Source organism: Sylvia atricapilla, chromosome 6 (genome assembly GCF_009819655.1).
Source record: "Sylvia atricapilla isolate bSylAtr1 chromosome 6, bSylAtr1.pri, whole genome shotgun sequence".
In the NCBI taxonomy this organism is placed as follows: domain Eukaryota; kingdom Metazoa; phylum Chordata; class Aves; order Passeriformes; family Sylviidae; genus Sylvia; species Sylvia atricapilla.
In genome coordinates, this window is record NC_089145.1 from 16,036,068 (window position 1) to 16,053,583 (window position 17,516).

At 52.1% G+C, this 17,516-nt stretch overlaps 2 protein-coding genes across 2 annotated transcripts; one reads left to right on the forward strand and one right to left on the reverse strand.

Moving 5' to 3' along the window:
• Nucleotides 1-2,877: 2,877 nt before the first annotated feature.
• Nucleotides 2,878-6,163, reverse strand: SYT8 (synaptotagmin 8). Its single transcript, XM_066322257.1, has 8 exons — nt 6,015-6,163; nt 5,499-5,656; nt 5,257-5,352; nt 4,866-5,033; nt 4,503-4,670; nt 4,186-4,303; nt 3,658-3,791; nt 2,878-3,569 (listed from the first exon to the last, which is right to left on the reverse strand). The coding sequence occupies exons 1-8, from the start codon at nt 6,118-6,120 to the stop codon at nt 3,336-3,338; spliced, it is 1,182 nt and encodes a 393-aa protein (XP_066178354.1). The 5' UTR covers nt 6,121-6,163; the 3' UTR covers nt 2,878-3,335.
• Nucleotides 6,164-9,993: 3,830 nt separating this feature from the next.
• Nucleotides 9,994-17,279, forward strand: LOC136362422 (cytosolic 5'-nucleotidase 1A-like). The gene is made up of 7 exons (XM_066320888.1): nt 9,994-10,097; nt 11,440-11,498; nt 12,159-12,326; nt 12,654-12,783; nt 13,279-13,401; nt 14,480-14,658; nt 15,190-17,279. Exons 2-7 carry the CDS (start codon nt 11,454-11,456, stop codon nt 15,490-15,492), a joined length of 948 nt encoding a protein of 315 aa, XP_066176985.1. The 5' UTR covers nt 9,994-10,097; nt 11,440-11,453; the 3' UTR covers nt 15,493-17,279.
• Nucleotides 17,280-17,516: the final 237 nt, after the last annotated feature.

Genomic DNA, 17,516 nt, shown 5'->3' on the forward strand with positions numbered 1-17,516 from the left:
CTCACTGCAGACAACTGGTGACAAGCACATATGAGGCTCTCAGCCTTCTCCTTGTACAGCCCTCCCATTTGATTTCCTTGAGTGCAGGGACAAATTTTTAAAAAAAAAAAAATCACTGAATGAGGGAATAATTCACTTTGGGAGGGATTTCTGGAGGTGAGGAGTCTTGGAGCTGGATGTGAATAATTGAGACTATAAATCTTAATAACAAACAAACTCCTCAATTTTCAGTACTTCTTGTCTCTTTTAACAGACTTCTGCTTGGCCTAAGTCCTGCTTTTTGCCTTGCCACTGACCTGCAAAGCTGCTAATTAAATGCAGAGAGACAAACAGCCCATCCACCACTTGGGCACCTTGGATGGCTTGGATACCTGCCTTTTCCCCCCTTAACCTGATGGGGGAAAACCCTCTTTGTCCCTGTGGTGCAGGATCAGGCAAGGGCTGGCTCCTCACTCCTGGAAATAGCCACTCGGACACCTCCAGCATTGCCACATGGCCACCAACAGGCTATGCAGCCACGGGAACGGGCTTGCACAGCATCGCTGCTTTCCCTCCCTCTTGAACACGAGCTCCATCTCCAGAAGAAGAAACCTTGGCTGGTGAGGCTCCAACGGGGCCACAGACCAGATGACAAAGAGACCAGCTCAGAGCACGTACTGCCCTGCCCTCTAGGTGCAGACACGGGAATCCAGCACAGACACAAGCTGAGGAGGAGTTGATTTTCCCCCTCTCTTCTTGTCGCATCTTCCACCCTCCAAGTGCAGGAGGAGCATTGGTGAGGCAGAAGATGCTCAGACATCTGGCTTTGATCAATGAGGGACAACCACCCCCGCCAAGGCCACAGGGAGGTGAAAAGGAGATGGCTTGCACACTAGACAGGGCTGTCTGCCTTCCTGCAAACAGGCTCCCAAGCAGGCTGTGTTCATTTGGGGGGAAATAAGGCATGAAATGAAGCCCGGATCCACCAGCCTTGCTTCAAACAGCTGCCAGCATATACTAAGAGGATCCTGCCAGAGGACGAGAGTGCTCAAAGCCGTGCTGTAAGTACACAAGGCTTACTGGGAAGGAGAAATGATGACAGAGGGAAAAAGCAGTCTTGGCGGTGCATTAAAAACTGGAGCTGGGTGGAGAACATCCCCACCTGCTCACCTCTCCCTCCTGAACAAACAACTCGGTTTGCTGAGTTTTACTGCACAAAGGCTCACTCCAGGTTGCCCAGAGCCAGCCCAGCTCGGTGCTCACTCCCACACTCCCCAGCTTTTCCCATAAAAGCACCATGGGCTTCCCTCTACAGCTCTGCTCACCCAGCACTGAGCAAGGCCAATGCTGGAGAGAAAAGGGGCAGGGAGTAACGTTTCTCAAGGAGGGGCTGTCTCTGCATTTCCTTCAACTGCATCTGTTTTGGGACTAATATGCACAAACTTTTATATCCGACCACATAAATTATGCAGTGAACCTCAGGGCTATGACTACAAAATAGGGGGACTGGAAAAAGCACACACATGCACAAATAAGAACTGCCTGTTCCAAACACCTCCAAAAGTCCCTTCTGGATGCTGCATGGCCCTAAATCACCACAACAGCATCACCAAAAAACAGCCTAGCAATAGGCTTGGAATTCCAAACCCAATTCAGAGATGTTCCCTTCTGCACATCCTGTTCTAGGCTGATTCTAAGGTTGAGACTTGAAGGCTGAGGCTTTAAAACATCCCTTTACAAGTCTTTCTCAGGTGACTGATTTCCTCCTCCATCTCATTAGCGGCTGCCAGCAGATGCTGTTTCCCCAGCAGAAACCACACTTCACTTGTTACAGTCATCTCAAAACCACCCTGTCATTTCTCCCCTCCTCACAGCCACGGTGAAGCCTGGAGAATATTCATCAAGAGGCAGACACAGCAGCAGCTTTTTATGGTTAAACTCAGGTCATTAATCTCTATCGAGACTTTCCATAATCTTCCTCAGCTTCATGTTTGTTTAACTCTTGGATAGTCACTCTGTGGAGCTCTGGGTAATCACAGATTAACTGCTTTTTAATATTAATAGCTTTTCATTAATGTGCCAGGCTCTCCCCCCTCCAGAGCCCAGGCAATAGCTATTAGCACTGTGCCTGCAGCTCCCTGTGGTGAAAAGGACTTCTGTCTTTGGGGCCAAACTTCCACAGCATGAGCCCAGATCTTGTGTCCTGTAGCTGCTTTGTAGCAGAAACATTTTAGAAAACGAGCAATTCCCTCCTCCTCTAGCTCAGTGCAGGGAGCTTCCTGCTGCAGATGGCCCAGGGAAGCTGCTCTGGAGTCACCCTAAACTGCAGCATACTCAAGGGCATGTAGGGGCACCACTCCAATGCCCTCATCCTTCTAAGAGAGATCTTTACTTACATAGCCCCCACACCAAGGCCCCACAAAGCAGGGTGGGGCAGGACATGTGGCCACAAAAAACCTCCCAGATTAAACATGAAACCTTGCCAGAAGTGACATGAGGGCTGCAAGCCAGCCTTTACCAGGGTGGTGTGATCACAGTGTGAAACCAAGAGCCTCAGCCCCTACACCCTGGCAGGAGCTCCAGGTGCCAGAGGTGTGAACCTTGCCGTGCCACTCCTGTAGGACCATGTGAACTAAATGGAGCTGACACTGTGCATCTTCATCCATGTGGGCCATGGGGGTGGTCACTGGTGAGTCCCAGAGCCTGAGTGACATTTTAGCCTGCACAAATCATCATGGGCTGAGAACGGGCAAGTGTGAAGCCACATTGCTTCTCATTTAGTGTCTAGCCAGGACAGAGCACACACTGCAGAGGCACTAAAGAGCTACAACACCTTCCTCATCTGCCTGTATTCCTTCTCTCAAGCCACTTACATTCTTCAATACCTTGGTCTTGTTTAAAAGCCTTCACAGGACACATGAAGCCTTTCCAAGAACACACTTCTCGCCAAGTTATTCACAACTAAAGAAACTTCCCACCCATGCCACCAGCACGTTAACCCTCTGCTTTATAAATATCAAAAGACTCCGTTTTGCATGAGCCTGAAGCTCTGTGTATTTCCCCCCACAGCCCATGAGCACTTGGGATGAGCTGGCTACTGCGCCCATGTCAACCCCTCAAGCACCCTCTGCTCCAAGTCCAGGCTGGCCACGGGATGCTGAGCTGCCCTGTCCCAGGCATTACACAGAGCATGAGCTGCACCAGCAGCCAGATCATCTCTTGGCCAGAAGGAGTCCCAGTCCCCTCTTTGCTGACAATGAGCTGGGACCAACGTGTCTAAGAGCTTGCTGAGCAGAAGCCCCTCACTCCTCCATAAGTCCACCCTCCTGCTCCCTGGGTGGAGAAGAAGACACCCACTATCTGGAGTGCAGGGGCAGCTTGAGGTGGGATTTCAGTCCCAGGGCTTTGTCCACCACCTCTGGGGGCTGCAGAACATGCCACTGGGCGAGGGGCCGGCGTGGGTTAGACAGCATGTCAGACCAGTGCCGCAGCTGGTTGCCTGTAGCTCGGCAGCCCAGGAAGAGTTTGCCAATGAGCTCATTCTTGGTCACTTTGTCATGATCCCAGACGGAGATGACCACGTCCACATTCTGGGGGGAACACAAGAAAGAGGGTCAGTGGGAAGGGGTTTGCTGCACTGGGGACCTGCTCAGCCCCGGGCACTTCAGGGAAACCCACCTGGATATGACTGAAAGGCACCTCAAAAACAAACACCTCGTTGAAGTAAGGGTTTAAGGTGTTTTTCTTCACACTCGTCCTTTTTTTCTTCCATTTCCTTCTATTCAGTATGAGATGCACCTTGACAAAAGGATCTGAAGAGAGAGAGAGGGCACACCTGGCACAAGGGACAGTTTTTGACTGAAGAACTCAGCCACAAAACACTTTTCCTGAGCCATTCCCAAGCAGACCATGACATCCCACTTGTCACTTCTCATGGTGAGACAGCCACATCAGAGCCCACTTTCTCCTGCCAAGCTTGCTGTACAATCCAGCCATGACATCTCTTCCTGAGAGACACCTCCAGCACTGCCCAAAGCTGGAGTATCTGTGCTGGGGGAGGCTGGAGTCAGCCAAGGGCTGAATATGGTGGTAGCAATAGGAAGCAGGTCTTAACACAAAGAGTTTTCAAGGATTTGTGGCTCTCGGTGCCACCACTGGGGCCTGGGTAGGAGTAGGAAGGTCTGAGCACAAGCAGCCCCCTCTGACCTGAGAGTCCATTAGAGTCCATCCTCTTCAGCTGCCTGGCTTCCAGGATGAGCACTGTGAGCTTGCCAGTGCTGGGCACGTAGCGCAGTGAGAAGCAGATCTCACCCAGATGCTCTTCCTGATGGAGAGATGCCAGTAATTAGTACCAGGCAGAAAAGCCAGCTCACCTGAGGCTGGAGCACCAGGCTGGCCGCAGGTTTCCCGAGGGGGAAACACAAACTCTCATGCTTGCCCCTATGGGCTTGCTTCTTGGGGTGGAGGTAAGCCAAGCAAGAGCACATCCCTCCCAGCAGAGTTTACCACCCATCAGGACCAACCTCCACTTTACTGGCCACCGCCAGGTCACTCCACTGCTCGATGACATGCTGCAGGTTGACACTGGCCAGGGGCAGCCGGACCTCACCAATGATGTCATGCTTGGAAAAGCGGTTGAAGTCATAGACCTGCATCACCAGTGTGGATTCAGACACCTCAGCCTGGGGTACCTGCAGGGGAGGACCCAAAAGCCTGGACTCACTCCTCAGTGGCAGCCCTGCCCCATGAGGGTATTCCTCTCTCACATTCCCCAGTCCTGACTGCAGAAGCATCTACCTGTCTGGAGAGGTTTTTTAGCCCAGTGAGCAGTGTCTATGCAACACTCTTGATGCAACCAAAAATATATAATTGGCTTTGGTCTGTACCTGGAAAGTGAAGCTCTCATTGAAGATGGGGTTCAGGGTCTTGCGGTAAACCTTGGTCTCATATCTCTTCCTCCTATCGGATGTTAGGTAGACAATCACATATGGATCAGATGTGCCTCCACTGTCCATGGCCTTCAGCTCAACTGCCCGCTTCACGCCAACTTTCAGCTGGAGAGGGGTGAGGCACAAGGTCACCGGGTGGAGGAGGATGGGGTCAGGCAGCTGGGGGCTCAGCAGGAAGCGAGTGCAACGCCTTCATACCATGCAGGCATGAGAGCTGGCAGGCTGCATGCAGGTGGGAGAGGGTACGTCCACCCCAGTGGGCAGCAAAGATTAACCATGCAAGAGCATGCCTTTTTCCCTGCTGTGCCATGGCCATGAGCATCCCCACCTCCTGTATGCGGAAGTTGTACTCCAGGGAGTACTGCAGCTTTCCTCGATGCTTCTGCTCTACTTCCAGCTCCAGGTCCTCCATATCAGGCTGGACCTGTGGCAGAGAGCAATATATTACCCTCAGGATGCACTCAGCCATGTCCCTGCCATGCCGTGCTTTCACCATCCCTGGGGCTGGGCAGAGCAGCAGCAAACCCCTCAGGGAGGAGGGAGGTGGGATTGAGGGGAAGGCAGACGCACAAGGTTGGTCGTGGTGGAGTTGCTGACAGCACACAAGCCGATTCTCTCCTTCTTCTTGGGCTTCTTCTTGCTGCAGCAGCACTTGACAATGCAGATGAGGAAGAGAAGGAGGAGAATGGCCCCTGCCACAGCCACAGTGATGAGCGCCCATTTGGGTACTGGTGCGATGTTCAGGGAGTGGAGTTGGATAGAAGAGTTAAAACCAAGCAAAACTTACAGAATACATTTAAACCCCTTCCTGGTGCTTCAGCATTAGGCAGTCGTACTTTCAAAAGTGACCTTAGAATCCTGGACAGGCCCCATGCAGGGAGACTGTGGCTGAGACCATTCTCCAAATGGGCAGCAAAGATATCCTCCTAAAGCAGCGTGGTACCACTCTGTAGTAATCCCACCCTGATGCAGCCCATTAGAAAATGGAATTTGAACGAAGGGTGAAGTGAATACACAGCCTCAGAGTCCAGCAGCCCCACCAGATAGTGCTGCCTGGGAGAGGAGAGCAAGAGATGCTGTACTCACACGGGATCCAGCTAAACCAGCTGTCTAAGGAGCCCGGCCAAGCCGTGGTGGTGATGCTGGTGTGTGGGGAGGCCGTAGTCCTGCCTTTCCTGGCTGCCACTGCCATGGCTATTCTGGAGTGACCTGGGAACACAGGCAAAATTATCAGGGTGGGGATTTCCTCTCTGGTAGCACGTGTGCTGTCCGTAGCCCAGGGCTCTAATGAGAGCAAACACAATTAAAATATAGAGCCCAGGGTAAGCAATTAGAGCTTGGCCACATTGACAGTGAGATGTGAAATGGAGCGGGAGGGAGCCGCTGGCGGAGAGAGGGCTCTGTGCCAGCCGGCCCCTCCCATACAGCCTCCTCCTTCACTTCCTTGCAAGTCTGCCTGCTGAAAGGGGAGAGATTGGAGGGGTCAAGGGCATTTTGAGAAGAGGAATCATTTGGCTGTATGGCACAAATCAAGAGCTGTTTTGTGCTGGCTCCTCCCTGGCCAGGCAGAGTGAGCTGAAGGGTTTGCTCAGTTCCAGGAAAGCCCCATCATCAGCCAACATCCCATTTTGGCTATTTTCAATCCTGTCACAGGGCTGAGGAGAGGTAAGGTCAGCTCCTGGGCTTGCAACAGGGCTGGTACCCTCGTTGCTGGTGGCAGTGCTGCCACCAGGCTGGGGCCACACCAACTCAGAAACTCCGTGAGCTCAGCCTTTGCACGTGGCAACACTGACACAGCCTGAGGGAAGGCTTCAAATTTAAAGCCGGATTGCTTTCCCCATGGCAAAACTCCTATTCTAGCATGAACACTTCCTCATAGCCAAATTCCTTTCGTGTCACCGGTACAGGTGTGCCCGGAGCCGTGAGCAGGTCTGCAGCCCTGGTGCCCGGGCTAGCAGGTATGTGCCTGCTGCTGCCCCAGCCTCCAGCCCTGCGTTCCAGTGGGTCCCTGCACAAGCAGCCAACTCCACCTCGCTCTGCCTGCACTCTGCCCACCCCAAGGTACTCCTTGCATGCAGATCTCCCCGGGAAGGAGGAAACCACGTCTGCACTTTGCTTCTTTGAGCTTGCAAAGCCAGCAAGAACCCTTTCTTTTTCCAGCAGTGTGCTCTCCTGCGTGTGGGCATAGGGTTGGAGAGACCTGGGAATTGCTGTCATCTCTGCCACATCATTGCTGGGACAATGAGGTGCAGGTTAAATGGCTTGTCCAGGGACACCTGGGACGTCTGTGTCATTGGACACCTGCAGCATCGCTCAGATATTTTAGAGTTGCCAGGCTGCAGCTTTGGAGTGAAGTCCAGGTGAACAGGACAGCACAGACAAGCAGGCACCCACTCAGCACAGAATTAGGAGTGTCAGTACTTTTTGCCACAAGCTGTGTCACATTAATCTAACATTGACCCTGGTTTAAAAAAACCCTTTATCCAACCCTGAAGAATGAACTGAGCCATCACTTTGGGAACAATGGGGACAGCCCTGCTATGGTCTGGCACAGGAGACATAGTCTCAGTGGGCAGTCTGCCGGGAGCATCGAGCATCCATGTTCCTGGAAAAGGGGTTGGGGCAACCCTGACTCTTGCTCCCACCCTGTGCTGACTGGGTTCCCAAATCCAGACTTACCAACAGGTTTCCTTCCCAGCGTCAGTCTCTCCTCCCTGCTGCACAGACTCCAGTCAAGCCACCCCGTGTGGCAGGGGCATGCTGTGGGCTGAGATGGGAGCCCACCAGGCACGCACCTGAGGGTGCAGAAGGGACGGTGGCTGCACTGCACAGCCAAAACAGGAAAGTCTGCTTTGCCGGCTCAGGAACCGGGTGGCCCCAGCAGCTCCGCCAGCCCCACCTCACCGCTGACCCAAGCAATGTTAATGCAGGTGAAAAGCCAGCAGGGAACTCCCTGCTGGACCAGGAAGCAAAACCTGCCCTCCTGCCTGCAAGAAGCTGAAGGGCATTGCTGTCCAACTACATGCACTGGGAAATTCGCTTCTCCAAGTTATCCCTGCAGCGATGCTGGGCCGACCTGTGTGGCTGCAGGCACTCAGCACAAGGGAATGGACACTTTCAAGGGGATGGGTGCATGACTACATCTGTCCCTGATGAGCTCTGCATTTGAGAAGCCCAGCTCCTTGGCTCACAAGGCATGCACTGTGTGAGGGCCTGCAAAACGTGTGTGAACAGGAATGCTCTGCTTCAACATAGCAGGGAGGACAGACAGGACGAGGGGATACTGCTTGGGTGGTTTCATCCTCCAGCACCAACAGAAGCACCAGGCACACATCCAGGAGCAATTTCATAGGCTTCCATTGCATTAAACTTATGCTAGTAAACTTCTTCCCTTGCTGCCAGTTCAGCAAAGTCTGCCCAAAGCCTGCCTTATTGCCACACAAATTCGGGGTGGTGTGAGAAGCAGGGAGCAATACTGCAAAACTCACAGCGTCAAATGGCTGACGTAGAGATGAGAGGAGATGCCCTAGAAACCAGACCTGTCCCAGTTCTGCCCCACCACCCTGACTCACCAGTCCTTCCAGATTTTCACATGGCCACCAAGGCATTGCCATAGCAAGTGCCTAGCCACAGGAGAAGGGCTAGGGCTGCCCCTCAGCCACCCAAAAACCAGCCACAATCACAAGGGCCTTGCACTCCTGCTGCTCAGAGCAGCACCATCTCCAGGAGCAGGAGATGCACGAATGATGCTGCAGGAACGATGTTGCAGCAGACCTCTGGGGGAGCTTTTTGCTCCAAACTGGAAGTCCCAAGGGATACACAAGAGAAATGCATTACGGGGATGAGGGAATAGGGAATATTAAAATACTCCTGGGAAAGGGGGTCTGCATATGCACACTAAAAGCTGAGCATATAAGTAGCCTTTTCAACAGGTTGTTTGCTAGAGACAGCTAAAAGAGAACAGATTCAGATTTTAGGAAGAAATTCTTTACTCAGAGGGTAATGAGGCACTGGAACACATTGTCCAGAGAAGTTGTGGCCTCATCACTCAAAGAGTTGAAGGCGAGGTTGGATGGGGCCTTGAGCAAGTTCATCTGATGTGTGGCATTCCTGCCCATGGTGGAAGAGCTTGGAACTAGATGATCTTTAGGACCTGTCCAACCAAAATCATTCTATGATTCTATGATCTCAGTGAGACCAAGCTGCACAAGGACTCTGGTGGCTTCCCACATTTTGAGAGGAGATTTGGTGATCTTGGTGATAGCCTGGTGTCATGCAAGGGGACAACTGCTCAGCCTTAGTGCAGGTGAGTTTGGCTGCACTGGCAGGATCCAGGCTGGGCAGGCTGCAGCGGTGGTCCTTGTTCCAGCAGCAGGGTAAGGGAAAAGCTGCAGGATGGTCCTGTGTTAGCCCCCCTCCCCTCACCCTCTTCCCCCCACCACATCCCTGACAGTCACACTCTTGGACAGAAAAGAGGTGTTGAACTATCCTGGGACCACGAGCCCCCACAGGGCTGGGTGCCACACAGCCTACCCAGAAAATTAAAATCCTAGCCCCAAAATCAACCCTGCTCAGGACAGCATGTGAGGCATGGCTTTCAGAAAAAAGGAAAAAGAAATCGAAAACCATTACAGTAAAATTGCAAACGCGCTGCACCCAGCCACGCTCTGCAGCTGCCTTTGTTCCCTGCATCCCTGTGAATCACTCTGGACCAGGTACCACTACTTTTTTCGGTCAAAAATACAACCATTCAGGGGGCTGGGAAATGAGAGGACTAGAGGCACGCTATAAATACTAAAACTGCAGAAATGAGACATCACGGCTTGTGGACAGCGATCAGCCACTAAGCACAAGCGCCGAGGGGGCTCCGGAAGCAGGAACAGCTCCCAGTCCCCTCCGCAGGGTGACCGTGGCTGTGTCCGAAGCCAAGCCCGGATGACCACGGTCCTGTGCAATGCCGGCTGGGAAATGCAGTCTGGCCCGGGCACGACGCCAGCCGGCTGGCTGCCTACAAATCCCAGCAAGCCGGGGAGCGGAGCTGCACCCCATCCCGGCCACTGCCTGCTTCCTGCAGCGCGGGCAGGGGGAAATATAAACAGCGGCGCCTTGGGCAGGGTGGGGATGCTGCCGCTGGACAGGCTGTGCCGGGGAGCAGAGGCAGCGCTCGGGGTGAGTTTGGGCTTTTCTCTCTGGCAGAGCCCTGTCTGTGTGCAGGGAGTAACATCTGCTCCCTGCCAGGCAGCCGTAGGAAGAGCTGCGGGGACCAGCAGCACCCGCACGGAATGTTTTCCTGGGATCTCGCAGCGAGACGTGTGGCGGTGCAGATCCGTGTGTCTGTATGCGAACAGCACTGCGGGTTACTGGGGCAGGGAGACGGAAAGAAGTCGGGCTTGGTTTGCAGTGCTTGGAGGAGCGAAGCAGAAATTAGAGGTGGATTCTCCCACCAGGAAGGGCTGCTCAGCTCCGTTGCCTCCTTGCATTTAATTTTGACTTTCAGAGAATACTTGACTGCGATTCTGTCAGAGGAAAGCTTCTGCCTGCGCAGCTGGGCTGGTGTTTGCCATCCTCTCTGGGAGGAGACCCCTTCCCAGCATAAGGCATGGGGTGGAGGAAGCAGAGGGATGCTCGGCATCTCCTGGCTTCCCAGGCAGCCCTGGCTGGGGGAGCAGCCCTGCTGCAGGACTTTGTACTCCCCGACTGCCCAATGCAAGCACTGAGCCCCCCATGGCAAGGCTATGGCTCTCATGGGCTGGCATCAGCCAAGTGTGTTGCCTACTGGCCCAGGCAACATTTTGCAGTTCCTGAACAATAATCATTAATTAAATAAAACTGGGGCAAAAGACAAGTCTCTGTGGAGACCCTGACTTGTCCTTTACACTGCATGTTGGCTTTGCTCTTGGCTTGCTCAGCCCCCCAGCGCAGTAATCAGGTAGGGCCTGGCTGGCTCACAGGGCTGTGGGGGCAGACCAACCCTATCACAGGGGTCTCAGCCTTTACCCAAGACCTCACCACACACTTCTACTCAGTCTGGCCTTTTACAGCTGCACATGAGCTGCTGATGCAGTGAACCCTTTCATTTGTAGATACAAATTCACCATTCAAGCAAAAGTGGCAAAAAGGGCAACAAGGATGTGAACTAGAAACCTGCTTATAAGGTCTAACCTATTTTGGCTTTTAAAGACAGCCTTATTTTGTATTTTGTGTTTTGACAGCTTGGTAAAGAGCTCCACAGGAGCTTTCAGCAGTTCCACACAGAGAATAATTCTCTTTGGGAAAAATGAAAGTAAAAATAAAGCAGTGATCTCTGTTTGAAAAGCCACTTTTCCATCACTTTTAATTGGAACTATTAGAAGAGTTTTTCTTGGAGCAAAGATTCTATCAGCAGAAACAGGTTCATTTGGGCTCCTGTACTTGGTGTGTAGGATGTTTCCTGTCTCCTTATCACTCTTCCCCCTCTCTAGATTGACTGTGTTGTAATCTGTCAGTTTTAATTTTATATTTTGTCTTAAAGGCTGAGAGTTGAAGATGGCAGAACCGGAAAGCACAGTCATAAACACCAATGTAGAACAGGTAAAAGACTGTTCATTACAAAACACACATCCTGTATTTCCAAACCAAGTTTTGAAATGCCACCACAGAAGAGAACACATGACAGCCCAGAACTATGGTGGCCTGAATTGCTTGTGCCTGGGTTTCAGCAGAAGTGGCTGTCCCAGGGCTGCTGGGCACCTTGTCCCAGTAAAATCCATGTGATTTCCAGTTGCATGGACTGAGCAGGCATATTTGGTCACACTTAAATTTTGGAGCAGCCAGGGAGAAAGCAGCAGCTTCTGTAAATACACAGAGACTTAATTTGACTGTCCAGAACAGACACAAATAAAGGGTAATACCACCAGTATGTGGAGAGATACTCAGCAGAAACAGGTCACTGTGGCTGTGCTGTGCCCCACAAACAATAAAATTATGAAGCAATCCCCTCTGTGTGAGCTGTCCTTGGAGCATGTGGCACTTATCAGATAGATTAGGGTTTCACAACTGGCAGCCTCATCGCTGGTGGCTTGAAGATGAAGACTGGGTGTGGTACATTCGGAATGAGGAACTGTGACACAGGGGTGACACCTCTAGCACTCAACCCTACCACTCTGGTTGGTGCCCCCTGCTCACCCTACCTCCACGAGCTCCTTCTCTGCTGACCCCTGACTCCTCTTTCCTCCTTTTTTTGTCCTGCAGAAAGACCCCCGCACAGCACTGGTCATTGCTGTGACCACCAGAGCCATCTTCAACCTGGAGGAGGAGCACAAGCTCTACCTGGAGAAGGGCAAGGAGGAGTACACAAGGCACCAGCAGGCCAACCAGGATAAGCCCCTGCCACCAGGCACAGCCTTTGCCTTTATCCAGGTGAGCCCCACACCTGGCTAGGGGCACATGCAGACACTCACAGGATGGGGTGAAAGCTCAGCTTTCCCAGCTTAAAGTCTCAACTCCCATCACAGGGTGTAGTTATGCCTGTCCTGATCTCTTGGCCTCATTGCAGAGCATTGAGACCTGTGCTCCTGACCATTTCCCCCACAGTTTTTCCAGGATGATTGCTCTGTCTGGCTCTCCATAACATGCCAGCCTTGCCACAGCTGACAGATGCAGCACAAACCACTAACCTTAACTGCAAAAGAGCCCCTGCAATGGTACTGCAGTCATGCCTCTTTAAGAGATCCCATCTCCTCACAGGCAGTGCAGTATGTTAACAAGAAGATCCTGGAGAGCAACCCAGCAGAGAGGGACCTCTTTGACATTCTGGTGCTCTCCAACAACAGCCCAGAGAGTGGCGTGCGCATCATCAACAGCACCAAGCACTACGGTAAGGGGGACCCATCCCTGGCCATGCCTGATTCCCCTGGACGCTGCAGAGCAGATCAGGCACCACAGTGGATCATCAGTGCCAAAGAGAGGGACAGGGGATATGAGGGGAAGGGGTTCTCTTGAAGCTCAGCTCCCTTCAGCCATATCTTTCACACCAAGAAGTCTGGCAGCATTTTGCACAGCCTGGACATGTTCAGGCAGGTACTGAAAATAAAAAAAAGTTGTTTTAGAAAACCACCCTAAATCCCAGAGTGCTGTCAGTGCTCATCTAAGGGAGGGATGGAGGCACTATTTAACTGCATTCTGCAGTTTTATAGGAGCAAGAACAGGTCAAGAAGATGCAGCAAGAACACAGGCAGGTTCCCTACACACCATTGGGAAATTCATTGCCCTGAGCTCTTTCAGCAAAGCACACCGAGACCCAGGGAGGGAGTGAGGGGCTGTGAGGAGTATGTTGCTCAATAAGACTTCACTCACATCCCTTGTCCTCAAGGCCTGGAGATCTCCAAGTTCTGCTTCGTCAGTGATGAGGACTCCACGCAGTACCTTAAGTCCCACGGCGTCAAGCTGTTCCTCTCAGCTGACAGGACAGATGTCTGCAACGCCCTCCGGAGAGGTGCGTTCTCCCCTCCATCCCACATCCCCAAACCCACCACGCTCTTCCCAAGCAGCTCAGTACCAAGAGACAACACCAGAGCCTTTGAATTCACAGGGACAAGGGGTGAATGTCACATTGATTACCAGTACAGTCCTGAACAGTTCAGTCTCCTCTTCAGTCCTTACCAGTAGTCTGCAAATACACCAGGCTTGCTCAGATGCCCTCACAAGTCACTGATGCACTGCATTGTGCATCATTCTGGACACAGCTCTGCCATGGGCTGGTCATTCCCTGCCTGACATTTAAGCCTTTCTAACCAAAGATGCAATTCCATTCATCAATCAGAGTTTATCAGTGATTCCCAGGACTTTGTGAGGATGTCACAGAAATTTACTGTCTTGGTAAATGCAGAGTTACTGTGTACTTAGTGATAGATGCACATGCCTGACCTCAATCAGAGGGAGTACAGTCTTCCCAACTCTTCTAATGGGGTTAATCACTTTATTAATTCACTTGGGTGTGTGAGCACATCAGCTGGCCACTGTCCTTCAAGGTCAGGAGCAAGCCATCTGCAGCCTGAACTTTCCTTCACTACACAGCACATTCCTGGAACCTCCTGGAGAGAATCATTGCCCTGACAAGTGTCTCCCATCTGGCAGCCTGGGTCCACATACGAGGGTGGGCAGGGAGCAGCTTGTAGGAAGAGACTGTAATTAAGCCAATTACCACAATCAATGGAGATGCCAGCCTATATTATTCACACCACAGAGTGCTAAATCTGGGCATTAAAGATTGAGGCTTGGCAGGGTGAGCAAGCACCAGGAGGAGGGTTGCTCATGCCTTGCCAACCACCCACCATCTCTTACTACACCTCAGTATCTCCCCAGACCTTGGTTTCTGATCAGCAGCACTTTCTCAGGGGATAACACAGCCATGGAAAGGCTGAGCTGACTCCCCCAGAAAGCTCTCTGACTTGGAGGCCCTGGCATGGTGATGTGGGACAGGGCTGCAGCGGATGCATGGGGAGCAGCTGGCCATGCCTGAGCTGCCCCAGGGAGGAGTGTCCCTCCTGACCCTACCTTGCTCTGTCTCACAGGGGTCTCAGCAGCGCTGGTCTTCCAGCAAGAGGTGCAGGCCCCCAGCACTCCACTCCGCGTGGTGTTTGACGGGGATGCCGTGCTCTTCTCCGACGAGACTGACCAGATCTTCCAGGAGCAGGGCCTGGAGGGGGCAGTGCAGTACGAGCGGGCCATGGAGGCCATCCCCATTGGAGAGGTGAGCATGCCACCTCACTCACTTCCATAGGCATCCACAGGCTCTGCTGTCTCTCCTGCTAGGGCTTTGGCAGGAGCAGTCAAAAAAGCAGAAATCCTTACAGATTCCCTGTGCATCCACTACTCCATCCCTAGTGTGGGCCTGATCTGGAGCCTCACTGGAAATGGATCTGTTACCTCCTATAAGTAAGCCCTAAATATCTAGGATTATGGCTAATCCCAACACCACCTTTTGTAGGCTGTGACCTCTTGCTGTCCAAGTCCCTGCAGGACTCAGACCCAGAGGCACTGCTTGCTGGGATGTACCTTGCTGGTCACTTTGGGATTAGGATGAACACCACAAGGCTCACCTTGCTCCCAGGGACCACAGTGCACAGCCCCAGTCTGAGCATTGCCTGGTCCTGCAGCCCACAGGCATTTTGTGCTCTGCAGAGCCCTGAAAAAGCCTGGAAGAGGAACAAGTGGCTTGTATAGGAATAATAGGGGGTTCCTTATTTCCCACAAACTCCCAACTATCTCACTGTGCTTCCAGGGTCCCCTGAAGGCTTTTGCCATGCACCTCGGGAAGATGCGTAAGAAGTTTGGCCAGGAAAGATCCCCCATCCGCACCTATCTGGTGACAGCCCGCAGCGGCCGTGACATGGGCATCCGAGCCATCAAGACACTCCGGGAATGGGGTCTGCCCATCGATGAGGCTTTCTTCATGGATGGGGCTCCTAAGGGACCCATCCTCGCCCAGATCCAGCCTCACATTTTCTTTGATGATGGGCTTCATAACATCCAAGGGGCTCAAAATGTGGGAGTACCCTCTGCCTGGGTTCCCTCCTGCTGCTGACGGGCTGCAGGCCAGCAGTCCTCTCTCCCAGCAACACAGAGGACTGGGTCAGTTGGAGGCAAAACTTCTGATTAAGGAAAGATCTCCTAACATGCAGCAAGCCAATCTCAGGGAAGGGGGATGAGAGCATGGACTCCCATGCAAAGCTTGATGCATGTATCTGCTCCTGATAAGAAGTCCTCTACATTTTAGGATAAAGCCAAAAGACACAACTGTTCCAGGATGAGAGGACACCTTTGCTGTGACACTGAGGACTACATCTACCTACCATGTAGGACCTGGGGACTTTTCTCGAAGAAATAGATGAAGCTAATGCCACACACACAAGCTGAAGGAAGCAAGAAAAAGATGCTAGTTTTGGCTGTGCTCAGACAGTCTCCAAGATGATGCAAGACAGAAAGGACATGAGCCTGCTGACCTGAGTCCAGAGGAGGCCGACCAAGATGATTAAAGGGATAGAGCACCTCTCCTGTGTGGAAGGGGCGAGGGAATTTGGATTGTTCAGCCTGGAAAAGAGAAGGCTTCAGGGTGACCTAACTGCAGCTTTCCAGGACCTAAAGGGAGCCTACAGGAAAGATGGAGAGGGACTATTTACAAGAGCATATAGTGACAGGACAAGGGGGAATGGCTTGAAACTGAACAAAGGCAGGTTTAGATCAGGTATGAGGAAGAAATTCTTTAGTGTGAAGATGATGAGGCACTGGAATAGGTTGCCCAGGAAAGTTGTGGATGCTCCATCCCTGGGAGTGTTAAAGGTCAGGTTGGATGGAGCTCTGAGTAACCTGGTCTAGTGAAAGATGCCCCTGCTCACACCAAGGTGGCTGGAACTGGATGATCTTTGAGGTCTCTTCCAACCCAAACAATTACATGATTCTATGATTTATTCCCAGGATTTCTTTCCTAAAGGGAGCCCTCAAGACCCTTGTTCACCAGACACGCTCATCTTTGTTTCCTGAGGAAATTGTTGTGCTAGGGAGTGCTTCAGGCAGCTTGAGCTGAACTCAGAAGAGGAAGAAAGACTTCAAAACTGTAAAGGACTTACAAATATTTTAGAAATGGGTGAATAGGTTGAAGAAAGAAAGCCCAATCTATTCCTCCTCATAAAAGACAATATAGCACAAGACAGGTTTCCTTAGGCATGCACACTGCTCACAGAGTGCTTTTAGGAGACAGGCCTGTAGGACACTCAGCTTCTGGAGCTGCAAGACAGGGGCAAGGCTACGACCCAGCACTGAGATCCATCCAGGAGACAGAACAGCTCCAGTGTCCCACCAGGAGAGGGCACTAGAGATGGGCCGCCTGCAGCGCAAGCTGTTGGGGGGCCAGGGCTGCGCACCAGCACTTCAGGGGCTGGGGCAGGACTGGGTTCTGCAGCCAGCCTTAAATGGATCTCGAGAGCCGTGGGTAGAGGGCATGGGTGGGGGTCTCAGGAGCAACTCCCCCTTGCTTATGGGGTACGTGGGTGTACTCAGTTCCCAGCCTGACATCGCACCACACTCCGAACAGGGATGCCTCTCCTTTGGCAGTTTGGACTCAGTTCTTAATTTTCCTGGGGAGCAAGGAACCTGCAAGGTTCACCTGCAGGTTTCTTTCCCCAGGACTGGATATGAGTTGCCACTAGAGGCCACTGTGCTTCCTGGGGACATGGCACCGCAAATCCCTGCCAGCTGTCCAGAATCGCTTCATAAAAAACCCACGAACTGGCTGCTCACGCAGCAGCGGGATTATGGATGAGGAAATAAAGATGATGCTGTCTTAGTTTGTTTTAACCTTAGTGTAATCAGAAAGTAATTATTTTTAAAGGCTTCACAAGTGTTGCTCTCACCAAAGCTTCCCCCCCCCAACAAATAAAAAAATAAACAAGCATCCCAGTGTGAGTACTTCTTCCTCATGCCTGTGTTTAGAAGTGTGGGTAGAAGGGTGGGATAAGTCCATGCTCCTTTACACACATCCATTTATTTATCAGGTGTCTGGCATGTTCATCAAAATGGCTTAAATACACAAGAAACCTTCAGTGGGCTTGG